Raw genomic sequence first — 13636 nt, 5'->3', positions numbered from 1 at the left:
AATAAATAAATAAAATCTTTTTAAAAAATGAAAATGCAGGAGTATTTAGCTTCAGGCATGGCTGGATCCAGGAGTTCAGTGTCTCTAACTTTGGCACTGTTTTTCTCTGTGTAGGGTCACTCTCTTGGGACATCTCTCTTCAAGTAGTGACCTCTGGCACTGCAAATCTGTGTTATCCTTCAAACCAGTCATCCAAGCAAAAAGGGTGCTTCTCTTTTCAGTGGTCCAAGCAAAAATTCCAGAATTGCCTTTCTTTAGGCAAATAGGATCACATGCCTGCCTTGAACCAATCATGACAGCAAAGCCATGGGCTCTGATGATTGGCAAAGACTTGCAACTTGGGAAGGTGTGTTTGTGGGGAGAGAGGGTAATGAAGCCCACCCCATCCATAGATCATGGATTGAAAATTGCAGAATGTTTCCTGAAGGGCAGTTGTTGGCACCCAAAATGGGAGGGCAGATGCAAGCATCATAGGCAGAAAGGTCAGAAGATCATCAAAATGCTCAAAACCATATGAACAAAAAGGATAAAATAAAATCATGGTAGTGCCCAGGGCACTCCAAATTTAAATTTATCTATATATATTTAATATAAGGATATTTCACTAAACTGTTGTAAAGTGTAAACAAAAAGCACGTTCATAAAATACTGGTGTCTCCCTATGATCACCACAAGCAACCCCTCTAGCCATCCCCTCACCCTAGTAAAAACTGCTCTTTTTAAAAACCGATCTTTCAGGACACCTGGGTGGCTCCAGTGGTTGAGCATCTGCCTTTGGCTCAGGGTAAATCCCAGGGTCCTGGGATCAAGTCCGGAGTCAGGCTCCCCAGAGGGAGCCTGCTTCCTCTGCCTATGTCTCTGCTTCTCTCTGTGTCTCTCATGAATAAATAAAATCTTTTTTAAAAATTTAAAAATAAATTTTTCGGGATCCCTGGGTGGCTCAGCAGTTTAGCGCCGCCTTCAGCCCAGAGCGTGATCCTGGGGTCCCGGTATCAAGTCCCACGTCAGGTTCCCCGCATGGGAGCCTGTGTCTGTGTCTCTGCCTCTCTCTCTCTGTCTCTCATGAATAAATAAATAAATAAAATATTTAAAAAATAAAAATCAATTTTTCTTTTCTCTTTGCTTCTTTCTTTTAAGTGTGGTTTTTGTGCAATTAGAGCTATCGCACATTCCCCTGGCTGCTGCTCTTGGCTCCCACCCTGTCCATGCCTAGAAACCCCTGAAGCCTCCTGAATATAAACCAATATTTGATATTGGTGGTCATGGTCCCTCTGCTTGGGAAGGGAGAGTTAGATGTCAGAACCTTTCTTGTTTCCCTGGTTCACCCTCCTGCCACTGGGAAGACCCTGCTATCCTTCTCACTGTGGGATGTAGTCTAGGTGGGACTTCTGGGCCTTTCCTTTAGCTCCCCATGGCAAACCTATGTTCCTTCAGGATTAAGAGTCCAGAGAGTAGAAACTGGTCGAATGTAAGGTGATAGGGAAAGCAAGATGTTAAAGATGATCCCTATTTTTTTTTTTTTAAGATTTTATCCATTTATTCATGAGAGACAGAGAGGAGACAGAGACATAGGCAGAGAGAGAAGCAGGCTCCCTGCAAGGATTCCGATGTGAGACTCGATCCCAGGAGCCTGGGATCACGCCCTGAGCCCAAGGAAGATGCTCAACCACAACCACCCAGGCGGCTCGATGCCTGGGATTTTGGGCTGTGGAGGCTGCTGGCAAGGTTCAGGTCTCAGTTCAAATGCCTCCCTACTTCCCTGACAGTGGTGGCTGGGAGCCTCCCTTCCTATCATCAATATCCTGCCAGTCCATTACTAGTTTTATTTTCCACATCACAATTATCTCCATCAGAAATGTTCTTGGGTCATCTGTTGGTTGCTTATGTTTGTCCCCCCTCCCTAACTGCGCACCCCATCAGGTCAGGGACCACATCTGCTTGCTCACGCCTTTTCCCCAGTGTTTCTGGCACATACTGGCGCTCAATAAATATTCGTTGAATGAATGAATGCATGAATGAGCAACTCCCTGGACTGGTTGGTCTCAAACAGTCCTAGTCCCGGCTCAGCATCGGGGTGCTACCTGTCCTTGTGGGTTGCTGGGCCCATCCTTGTAAACTGGAAGGTTTTGGGTCCGGCAGTCTCCTTGGGGGCTCCGGCGCCCCAGCCGGTCCGCGAACCATGCTTGTCCAACAGCCAGGCGGCCGCTGTCCAGCGGGCCAGGAGTCTACTCACTACGCATGTGCCCAAAACCTACTCTCGCTCCCACCTCCCGCCCCTCGCCTCCTCTGCTGGACCCAAACGCGCCCCTGAGACGTGCGCATGCGCAGTCGCCCCCGCGCCGCGCGCCGCTCCCGTACGCCTGCGCCGCACTCACGACCACCAACGCGCCTGCGCACTGCCCGCCGCCCGCGGGCCCGGCCGGCGCTTGCGCGGTGGCACTGGCGAGTGGGGGGGGGGTGAGGAGGTGGAGGAGGAGGAGGAGGAGGAGGCGGCGGCGAGAAGATGGCGACTTCGAACAATCCGCGGAAATTCAGCGAGAAGATCGCGCTGCACAACCAGAAGCAGGCAGAGGAGACAGCGGCCTTCGAGGAGGTCATGAAGGACCTGAGCCTGACGCGGGCCGCGCGGGTAAGGGGGCTGTCCGCGCCGACCCTTCGGGGCCGGGAAGAGAGGGAGGGGGCGCGTGTCCGGCGTGTGCACGGGGCGGGGGGCGCGCGGCGGGGGCGGGGCGCGTGCGGCGGGGCGGGGCTTGGCACAGCCGGAGGGTACAGGTGTCCCTACGCCCCGGACATCGTGGGCGGGAAAGGTGCCCCCACATCACCGGTACCTGAAAGGGTTCAGGTGCCCCCACATCATTGCTACCTGGAGGTGGGGATAGGTGTCACTACATCATTATTATCCGGAGAGGACGGTGGCCTCTACATCATTACTACCTGGAGGGAATAGGTGCCAGCCACCACATCACTGTACCTGAGGAGGGACAGGTGTCTCTATATCCCTTCTACCTGAAGGGGTCACATGCCTCCATATCACTGCTACCTAGGGGAGACAGGATGGCACTGTGAGGTGTATGAACTGGGCGCTGCTTGTAAGCATCATTGTTGCCTGGGGAGGGGGATAGGTGTTTCCATATCGTTGGTACCTGGTGCAGGACAAGTGCCCCCACATCACTGAGATCTGAGGGGAACAGCTGTCCCCACATCATTGCTATCTGAAGGGACAGGTTCTTTCTACATCTTTGTCATCTGTGCCTTCACTCCCTGGGTGTTGGAGGAAGGACAGGTATCCCTATTTGCAGACTTGAGGTGGGATAGGTATTTCTCACTTTTGGATTATCTGAAGGAAAGTTTTGGTGTTGTCTCCTGTGGGAACCTGGGGGTGGTTAAGAAGGCAGATTGTTCTCCATCCTGGAGTTTGGAGTGGAAACTGCTACCCCTTCCTCAGGTAGCCCATATGGTGGGGACCAGGTGTGCTCCTCCCACTGAGATAAGGGACAGCTGGCCAAGGATGGCTCCTGGTCTCTCAGGACCAGGGTGGAGGGACAATTCTTCCTTAAGTTGCTGGGTGTGTTTGGCCTGCAGAGGCAGGCCAGGTTACCTGCTCACCTCACCTGGGAAGCTACTGTTGGCCCCTAGAGGAGTGGGAGGCCTGGCCCTTCTCTGGGCCCAGCTCTCTGGCCACATGACTGCACTGAGGTACCAAGCTTCTCAGGCCTTAGTATCCTGTTTTGTCGAGTGTGTCTGGCAAGTCCTTGTGGGTCAAGGAGGAGAGCACGCTTTGCACAGGTGGCAGTAAGTCTCTGCTGCATTCCTATAGAGTGGTGGGACCCTCCCCCCTGTCCTGCATCTTAAGGCCTCAGGGAGGATTTGGATGGGAGCTGCAGACATGCATATGGCTGGTTTCTGGACTCTGCCTCTGATCTGACTGTTCTAGGCAGACATACCTCTGTGACAAGAGCCTCAGTCTCTAATTCTTCAGGTGCAATTTTCAAGTCAAACTCTTCTAATTACTCACCTGTTTCTCTGTGAGATCACGACCATATAGGCTAGAATGTGTATCTTCATTTCTGTGTGTTTGTTTGCCACATGTTGTTGGGGTGCTCACCATTGACCAGGTACTGCCTGTTCTTGCTCTAGCAGCTCATGTTTTTGCTTAGCATGTAGAGAAGGAGATGGTTGGTGATTGAATGAATGAAAGCAAGCAAAGCAAGCAAGTGAGCATGTACCTTGAGTGTTCCTGTAAGTCAGGGCTTCTGAGGGCAGGAATGTCCACTTTATCTTGCCTCATGCAGAAGGTGTATGTAGTGTAACAGGAAGAAGGAGGTCATATTAGGTTGATGGCTGTCATCACGACTGGAGGTCTGGTTTCTGCATTGAGGTTGGAAATGTATTATTGTATTTAAAAAGATTTCTTTAAAATAACAGCTTTATTGAGATATAGTTTGTGTAACATATAATTCACCTGTTGAAAGTGTAAAAGCCAGTGGATTTTAGTATATTTACAGGGTTGTGCAACCATTGCCAGTGTCTAATTCCAGAACACTTTAATCACCCTCAAAAGAAATCCCATCCTCATGGGCAGTCACTCCCATTCTGCCCTCCCCTGGCCCATGGCAGCCACCAGTCTGCTTTCTGTGTCTATGGATTTACCTATTTTGCACGTTTCGTATACATGGGATCGTACAACATGTGACCTTTCGTGTCTGGCTTCTTTCACTCAGCATAATATTTTCAAGTTTCATCCACATTAGCATGTATCTAAGAATTTCATTGCCCTTTTTTTTTAAGATTTTATTTATTTATTCATAAGAGAGAGAGAGAAGCAGAGACACAGGCAGAGGGAGAAGCAGGTTCCATGCAGGGAGCCTGATGTGGGACTCGATCCCGGGTCTCCAGGATTACGCCCTGGGCCGAAGACAGGCACTAAACTGCTGAGCCACCCAGGGATCCCCATTTCATTGCTTTTATTTTATTTTTTTTTCATTGCTTTTATTTTTTTTTTTTTTTTATTTTTTTTTTTAAAGATTTTATTTATTATTTATTCATGATAGTCACAGAGAGAGAGAGAGGCAGAGACACAGGCAGAGGGAGAAGCAGGCTCCATGCACCGGGAGCCCGATGTGGGATTCGATCCCGGGTCTCCAGGATCGTGCCCTGGGCCAAAGGCAGGCGCCAAACCGCTGCGCCACCCAGGGATCCCTTTTCATTGCTTTTAATAGCCAAGTAATACTCCATTGAATGCGTGGAGCACATTTGCTTATATGTCATCTATTGATGGAGTTAGAAAAGACTTGTAAAATATGCAGTCATTCTCTCAGTCCTGGTAACCATTCTCTGTTTCCTTCCTCCCTCTCTGTTACCTTCCTTTATACTGGGAGTTGGGCGTGACCCTGGGCGGAGGTGAGCTTACACTGGGTCTCATGAGACAGAGCAGTGTTCCGTATCGGGGGCGATTCTGTCCTGCAGGGACATTGGGCAATGTCTGGAGACATTTTGGTTGTTTCGTCTGGGGGAGGGGGTGCTACTGGCATCTAGTGGGTGGAGAGCAGGGATGCTGCTCAACACCTCACGATTCATGGATGGCCCCCACCACAGAGAGTGATGCGGTCCTAAACGTCAGCAGTGCTGAGGCTAAAAACCCTTCAGTCTGGAGGAGATGTTGAGTGGGCAGGGGTACAAGCTTTGTACCTGGGCAGATAGAGTTCAGAGCTCTGCACCCACTTGTATGGCTGTGGCATCTTGGATGGGCTGGTAGCTTTTCCCACACCTGGGACCAGGTTGAGCAAGCTCTTTACAGGCCTGTTTGGCTGTTGCATGTGATGAGTGGCACATCTGCAGTGCCTGGTGCAGGTGCAGGTGAGCGAACCCACCTGATGCAGGCTCCCTTTCTGCCCTCCTGTGGCTGCAGCCTTCCCCTGTAATATATGCCAAAGTTTTACCTATACCTGTGAACAGGTGGGATGTGCTTCTTCTCATGAATTCTTTAGGGTAGCATACCTACTCTTGGAATGAGTAGAGCCTTAATTCATGCTCTCATGTGTCAGTGCAGTTCTTGGTGGTGATAGGCATGCCATTACTGTGTGAAAGCCAGCAATCATTCAGCCTGATGCATAAATCCATGCTGTGATCTTACCCAGGGGCAGGGACCCTAAGCACTAGGTTAGGTGTGGACATGAGGTGTGATGTCAGAGAGACCACTTTCAAGTTGCAGGGAAGAGGAGTGGCTATATGGATATTCCATTCTTGTCTTGAGACTTGGGAGAGCCCAAGATGCCGGGAGAGCTGTGGTGCTCTGCTGTGTGACTTTGGGCAGTTGTCTTAACCTCTCTGGGCCTCAGAATCCTGACCTCTGAGCTTGGGGCAGCACATTTCAGGGACTGTCCAGGGACTACGTTGGGTGCTGGAGAAACAGCATCTGAGGCATGTGAGGGCCACAGTCTTGGGGAGCTGGTGAAGTTTTAGTGGGGACAGGTGAATTGCTGCAAATGAACAACACAGATGTTCTCAGAGGGATGCAACAGAGTGATGTGTTGGGAGTGGCCAGGGTGGGAAGCTGGTACTCTAACAATGAGAGGCAGCCCCACTCCCTCTCACTGGGGAAGAGTGCCCCAGGTGAGGGACAGGCAGGCACAGAGGCCCTGAAGTGGGAAAGGCTTGGCAAGGTTGAGGCTACATCAGAAGACAGTGAGGCTGGCCTGTAGAGAAGCAAGAATTGGAGTGAGGTTGGAGTGACTTGGCGAGCCTGGATTTCACCGAGGGAGGAGCCCTGCAGAGGTTTGTGATGGCGAATGGCCTCCTCCTTTGCTTTACTGAGGTACGATTCCGAATACATTCAATCTCCTCCTTGAAGTATACCATTCAGTGGTTTTTAGCACATTCACAGAGTTGTGTGACCATCAGCAGTCAACTTTGGAATGTTTCCGTCTCCAAAAGGAAGCCCTACGCCTCCTCCCCCAGCCCCTGGCACCCACTAATCTGCCTTCTGTCTCTATGATTTGTCCATTCTGGACGTTTCATATACATGGAATCATGAAACATGTGGTCCTTCATGTCTGGCTTCTCTCCCTCAGCACGATGTGTTCAAGGTTCATCCACATTGTAGTGTATGTCAGTGCTTCGTTCTTTTTTTTAATTGTGGTGTTATATATATGTATAAAATATTTATAAAAATATATGAACAAATATATGTATCAGAAGATTCACCACCTTCACCATTTTTTAAGTGGGCAGTTTCGTGGCATTAGGTACATTCACAGTGTTGGGCATGTGTGCCATTTCTTTTTTAAGGCTGAATAATACTCCATTTTGTGGCCCTGCCACATTCCATATATCCATCCATCAGTAGACATTTGGGTTGTTTCCACCTTATGGCCACTGTATCACTGCCATGGACGTTTGCACCCAGGAGCTTGTGTGGGTGCAGGTCTTCTTCTCCCTTGAGTATATACCGAGGAACGGAGGTCACGTGATAGGTGCCAGATCATAGAGTGACTGTCCATTTAACCATCTTAGGACTCTTCCTGTCTCACAAAGATGGTTGTGAGCTGAACAGGCAAGGAGGTAAGAGGGGAAGCAGGCAGACAGTGCAAGGCTGCTGTGGCACCTAGGTTTGGGATTGAGGAGAGGTGGCCAGAGCAGAGAGATCTCTGTGGCAGTGACCAGGATTACTGGCTTTTGTGATATTTTGGCAGCAGTCTTGCCCGGATGTGCAGGTAGATCTCATGTAGGGGAGTGAGGGGAAGGAATGGGGTGTGTCACCTGCCTGCCAGGGACTCGGGATGCAGCAGGCTCTGTGTGTGACTGATCGCTAAGCATCCCGGGGAGCACCACTTGGGCCAGAAAAAGCCCACACGCTAAGCAAAGCAGTCCAGTCTGTGGTGGCCCAGCCAGGGCTGCCAGTTATGGCTGAGCCGAAGAAGGGTGTTCTCCTGGCCCTGCCCTGTTACGGGGGTGGCTTTGCACAGGCTGGAGGAAAACGGGTCCCTGGGCGGCAGGCATAGCGCAGTGGTGGCTCGGGTTAGCTGAGCGTGAAGGCCGCCCCCAGTCCTGGCCCCAGTCCTGGCTTTGGCACTGTTTGCCTCTGTGCCGGCTGCTTCAAGTGTCTGGTGCCATCTGCAGCCTCAACACACACGCATGCAGGACTCCCCGAGCTGCTCTGTTTGAGAGGAGGGAGTGAGCCATCTCCCGCCCCCAGAAAGCCCCAACAGGCTCAGTGCTCTCCAGGTTGTGAGCTGCACACTGTGTATTGGGTTGAACAGGATAGGGGCCTCTAGAAAGATTTGCCCACGTTCTCACCCCCACAACCTGTGGCCGTGACCTTATTTGGAAGAAATGTCTCTGTCAATGAAATAAGAGTAGGATCTTAAGATGAGATCATCCTGGATTTGGGGTGGTCCTAACTCTTGTGATTGACGTTCTCATAAAAAAGAACATGCAGACGCACACAGGAGAAGGCCATATGATGACAGAGGCTGAGACTGGCGTGATGCTCCCATGAGCCAAGGATGCTGGGAGCCCCCAGAAGCTGGAAGAGACCAAGAAGATCCTCCCCTAGAGCCTCTGGAAGGAATGTGGCTCTGCCCACCCTTGGATTTCCAAAGTCTGGTCTCCAGAACTGTGAGGGAATAAAGTCCTGTCATTTTACACTTCTCACTTTGTGGTCCTTTGTGATGGTGGCTCCAGGTCGCTCTCCCCATAGGCTAAGGCAGAGTCTGGGTGCCTTGTTGAAACCACCTCGGGACAGTGGGCCTGGGAGTTGTCTGCAGATGCACACATCTGGACATCTCTGGCCTGCTCATACAGGTCGTGCGGCCTTCACCATTGAGGCATAGAGTGGACCCTTGATTCATCCATTGTCAGGGCCTGGGGATCCTCACTCTGTTGCTGGTACGAGCCAATGGTGAATAAGCCAGGGGGATAATAGTAGGAGCAAGGCCCAGGGGCAAGATGAGAGTTTAATCCTAAGGCAGTGGGTCAAGTTTGCTCTTCTTGAGCTCAGCCCTGCTTAGAGAGGAGCTGTCGTCTTCTCCACCATATAGATAGGAAACTGAGGCCCAGAGTGGTATCCTAGCTTAGAAGAGGTAGAGTTGGTGCTCAACCCTGGGACAATCACACACAACGTGTCCGAAACAAGGAATTAAAATCACAGACTAGAACCTCTGTTGCTTGCCAGAGCACGTTTAGTGCCACTTGGGCCTTGATTTCTCTGAGATGTGATTGTTTCTGCAGCTAAGCATGTTGGAAGATGTTCCTCCTGTGAGTTGGACCCGAGGAGACATATTTCTTGCCATTGAATATTGTTGTCACAGAGGTGGTAGCTGAGGGGTGCAATATATGCACCTTTGTTTGTGACTCATGGCTCTTCTCTCTGTGAAAGTCACTGCCTAGGTCAGGTTGGGTGCTCCATTCCACAGCCTGCAAGGGACAAGCTTCTAAGCTCTCATTTGGAAGGACACTTCATGGGAGCCCCAGCCCTGTTCCCAGTCTTTCCATGCATGCTTCCCACAGGTGACTGTTGAGTGTCTCCCACCAGCCTGAGGTCCTGTGCGGAGATCCCCTCCTTAAGCTCACACCCAGGCCCATGCACACTACAGGTCCAGGAAGCCCTCCTGGATTCCCCAGAGCAGGGGGCCCTACCTCTGTACGCCCTGACCACCTGCCATCACTCTAGGGAATCAATATGCTTGGGAGTTCCTTTCCTGAGCATGTGCCTATGAAATGAAAACGGGCTCAAGCAGACACTTGCTGGGCACGGTGGGGGGTGTCACTGGCTGAGGGACAGCACCTTCTCACTTCCTTGACTCTGACCCATAGTTAGAAATTAGTGTTTGTATGGCATCCCAGCACCCAACAACAAACATATAATCGAAATAACTTTTCTCTAACAGTCTTACCCCAACTGTGTGTGTGGAAAATTGATAAAATCAGTTCCTTCTATTTAATTTGGAATGCCATTTGTAAATAAAGTTTTATTAGAACATGGTTATGCCTGTTCATTTATGTCTTATATATGGCTGAGTTTAGTCATTTCGACCGAGACCACGTGGTCTACAGAGGCAAAAATATTTACCATCTGGAGCCTTGTAGAAGTAGTTTGCGGGTCCCAGGACAATGGATCTTACCCACAGTTTGAGACCTAATTTAGAGCAACAGGGAAGGTTGGAAGATGGTAGGTGGTGGTTCTGTCACTTTGAGGGCCTCTAAACTACCTGTGAGTTAAAGGATGAAGACTTTTGGGCTCCTCTTCAGATTCTGCTTCTGCAGATCCAGGTGGGTGCCTGAGTGAGGACCTGAAGACCTGGTCAACACAGGCCTTGCTGAGAGTCCTGTGCACTGCCGTCACCAGAGCTGTGCCATGCAGAGGGAGAGGGTCAGCCTCAGTCAGGGGTGTGAACCAGCTGTCTGGCCCTCGGTTGATGGTATCTGTGGGTCCATAGAGCCAAGGAAGTGTTCCACTGTCACTGTTCCTAAAGCTGGCCTGGGGGACTGTGCAAGGTAATTCTTGTCCTTGCAGTTGTCCTTGTGATCCTGGTTGGGGTTAATTAGATTTCTCTGGGTCAGAGCTGGGCCATCACAGGCACTGTGGAAGGCTACATGTCAGCCCTTTCCTGCTGCTTTCTGTGCTGGGGGTTTCTGGGTTTAGCTCAGGGGTCTGGGGCTCCCCCTGGTACTACTTTGTGATATGAGGCAAAGGTACCTCAGGGGTCAGGATTAAGAGTCCTTGATGTTAGGGATTTCTTTCTAAATTGGACCCTCTGGGAGCACCTGGGTGGCTCAGCGGTTGAGCATCTGCCTTTGACTCAGGTCGTGATCCTGGGGTCCTGTGATAGAGTCCCGCATCAGGCTCCCTGCAGGGAGCCTGCTTCTCTCTTTGCCTATGTCTTTGCTTCTCGCTTTCTGTGTCTCATGAATAAATAAATAAGTAAGCCCCTCTGAGAAATGGCATGCTGATATTGGGGATGAAATCTAGTCTGGGGAGAGATTGGCCTGAGCACAGTGCCAGGGAAGCATCAGAGATAGATGGCGCAGGATACTCACCCCTGCCAATTCTGCCTCCAGGGGCATTTGGCAACATCTGGGGACATTTTTGGTTGTCTTGACTTGGGATGAGAGGATGCTATTGGCATCTGGTGGGTGGAGTCTGGGGATGCTGCTCAGCACACTGCACTGCCCTGCAGTGCCTGGACAGCCCCAACCTGGAGAATGATCCAGCCCCAGGTGTCTGTGGTCCTCAGGTTGAGCAGCCATGCCTTTGCAGCCCTCAATGTGTCTGGATTGTGCAGGTGCAGAAGGGTGGGGTGGAGGCCCTGGTTCCATGAGATACTAGCATCAAGCCTAGTGACAGGTAATAACACCCCTGGGCACCTGATGGTGTATTCCCCAGCTGATGGTTTATAGAGGGGGAGACTGAGGCTTAGAGAAAGTCACAGAGCATTAAAGACAGGTGAGTTGGTATTTGACCTGTGTTGGACTAACCCAGTCTCTGGTACCTTTTCTGTCTTCTCATGCTGTTCTGGGAGTTTTCCAGCTGGTCAGGGGTGAGCAGAGCCTTCCAGGCTCTTGAAACCCTGTGCTTGAGGAGTGTAGACTGCATGGACAGAGCAGCGGATTGTGGAGGGCCCTGGGCCAGACCCTGGCTGTGGGCCATGGGGAGCCATGGAAGGTTCCAGCAGGATGGCAACATGAGTGACATGAAGATGCAGGGAGTGGCAAAATCTAGACTTGCTAGAGCCCATGTGCAGTAACCCATGAAAAAACCTGTTGCTTCTCCTGCTGCACAGATGAGAAGCTGGTGGGAGAGGTGCTTGGCTCACCGTATGGAGGGGCTGGGTTTGATCCCGTGTTTGAATTGGGTCTCATGTTTTTCTTAATGCAAGCATAGAGGACCTTGTTGTAGGCTGAACTTCAGTCAGTGTCCATCACTTGAGGATCATGGGGGTTGTCCCAGATTTTTTTGCAAACCAGACATTCATTAGATTTGTCCCTTTGCATGCATAGCACCCACATGTGTCATTTTGCCCCACAGCGGGGAGAGGGCATGTAGCAGCTTGGGCTGGGCCATGGTGAGGACAAAAGGAGTGCTGATTTGGGACGTTCTGAGGGTAATAATGTCAGAGTTAATCAGGAGGTGAGAGGAAGGAGGGCAAGATGGGACCTCCCTGGCTGCGATGGGGGAACCAGAGAGAAAGGGGCAAGGGTAGGGGAGTCCCACTTTGCCTTGGAGCTCATGGGATGGAATGGCCCCCTGTTTCTGGCTGGAGTGTCTCTGACCCCCTCCCCTTCCTCCTGCTACCACATCCAGCCTGACCCCAGGGCAGAGGTGGGTACCTTGCCCTGGCTGGGTGTGGCTGTGGTGCTGCTGGCCGGATGGGGGTCCAGGTGCGCAAACAAGGAAGCCACTGCCTGCCTCACAAGCCAAGGACATGGAGAGAGTCAATATTTATTATTTGCCAAATGGAAACGGAGTATAGAAACTGTGGGGGGATTCTGTAGAACCTGGTGCCTGGCCCAGGGCCATTGCTGCTGGGCTTTTTGCTTCCTCCATGGGTGAGTTTGCACCCTCCCTGGGTGAGTTTAAACCTGGGTGTGCTTTCTCTGTGCTCTGCTCCCTCGCTGTGAACCAGGGGTTACAGTGGCCTCTGGTCCGACTGTGGTCAGATTTAGGTTAATGCATGTAGCACTTCCAGAATGGAGCCAGCACATAGATGCTCACTGCGTGGTCACTGATGCTAAGATTCTGGAGGTGTGTGCACAGTGAACACATGGTGGCGCTCAGTGGGCACTCTTCAGATGGCAGGCATTTAGCAGGCACACTGTGTGTACTTAGCAGGTGCTCAGCAGCACTTGGCAGCAAGCACACAGTGGACTGTTGGTGGGCACATGGCAGACATTCAGCAGGCATTTAGCTCAAGTACAGTATGTACTTAGCAAGCATTCAGCAGGCACACAGTGTACGTATTCAGCAAGCATTCAGCAGGAATTCAGCAAGCACACACAATATACTCAAGAGGCACGTAGTGGGCATTTAGCAGGTGCTAAGCAGACACTGGACTGTGAAATCCCTGAGGGCAGGTTCATTCTGGAATTGGCTAGATGCAAGTGTCCTTTAACAGGGCCAGTTTCCCACCACACAGCCAGGCTTCTCCCCGTCTTATGTAGCAGGAGTATGTTCCTATTCTCAATCTGGGAACATGTATGAGGTGCTGAGGGGGCATGGAGCAATGTGGGTAGCGTGGTGGTCTTCCTGGAATTTCAGTTTGGGAGAAAGTTTGAGTGTCAACCAGGTATGATGTGTTATGGAATGGACTGCAGACCCATGTGGTCTTGGGTCCAGTGGGCCTGGGGCAGTGTGGTGCCCTGGGAGAGGGTGTAAAAAAAGCATCAGGATGGCACAGTGGGATCTCTGTGCAGTGGCTACTGTTTGGACTGGAAAGTCCATTCCTTTAGTCAGTATTTATTGAGCACCTGCCTGGTGCTGTGTCCTGGGGATGCTTTGCAGAACAAGTCACAAGAAACAGTGGCCAGCTGGTCCCCAGGCCTGAGGTCATGGGTCTAAGAGAGTGAAAGGGGTGGGGACCCTTTGGGGGAGGTGATGTTTGAGCTGAGCCCAGGGGATGAGGATGAGCCATGGGGATGG

The 13636-nt window shown here is 51.2% G+C and overlaps 1 protein-coding gene across 9 annotated transcripts in view; it reads left to right on the top strand.

The window, feature by feature from the left end:
• Nucleotides 1-2450: 2450 nt before the first annotated feature.
• Nucleotides 2451-13636, top strand: part of CRTC1 (CREB regulated transcription coactivator 1) — a 79620-nt gene continuing 68434 nt past the window's right edge. For 7 of the 9 annotated variants that reach the window (XM_025458122.3, XM_049098085.1, XM_049098086.1 and 4 more), the window contains exon 1: nt 2452-2629. In XM_025458122.3, coding sequence (XP_025313907.1) covers nt 2504-2629 — 126 coding nt within the window. In that variant the 5' untranslated portion in view covers nt 2452-2503. Of the gene's footprint in view, nt 2630-13636 lie in introns of all 9 variants that reach the window. The other 2 variants (XM_035702542.2, XM_035702543.2) reach the window with 2 other exon arrangements.

Source organism: Canis lupus, chromosome 20 (assembly GCF_003254725.2).
Source record: "Canis lupus dingo isolate Sandy chromosome 20, ASM325472v2, whole genome shotgun sequence".
In the NCBI taxonomy this organism is placed as follows: Eukaryota; Metazoa; Chordata; class Mammalia; order Carnivora; family Canidae; genus Canis; species Canis lupus.
Note: the sequence above shows the minus strand (reverse complement) of the source record. Positions and strands in the feature narration are given on the sequence as shown.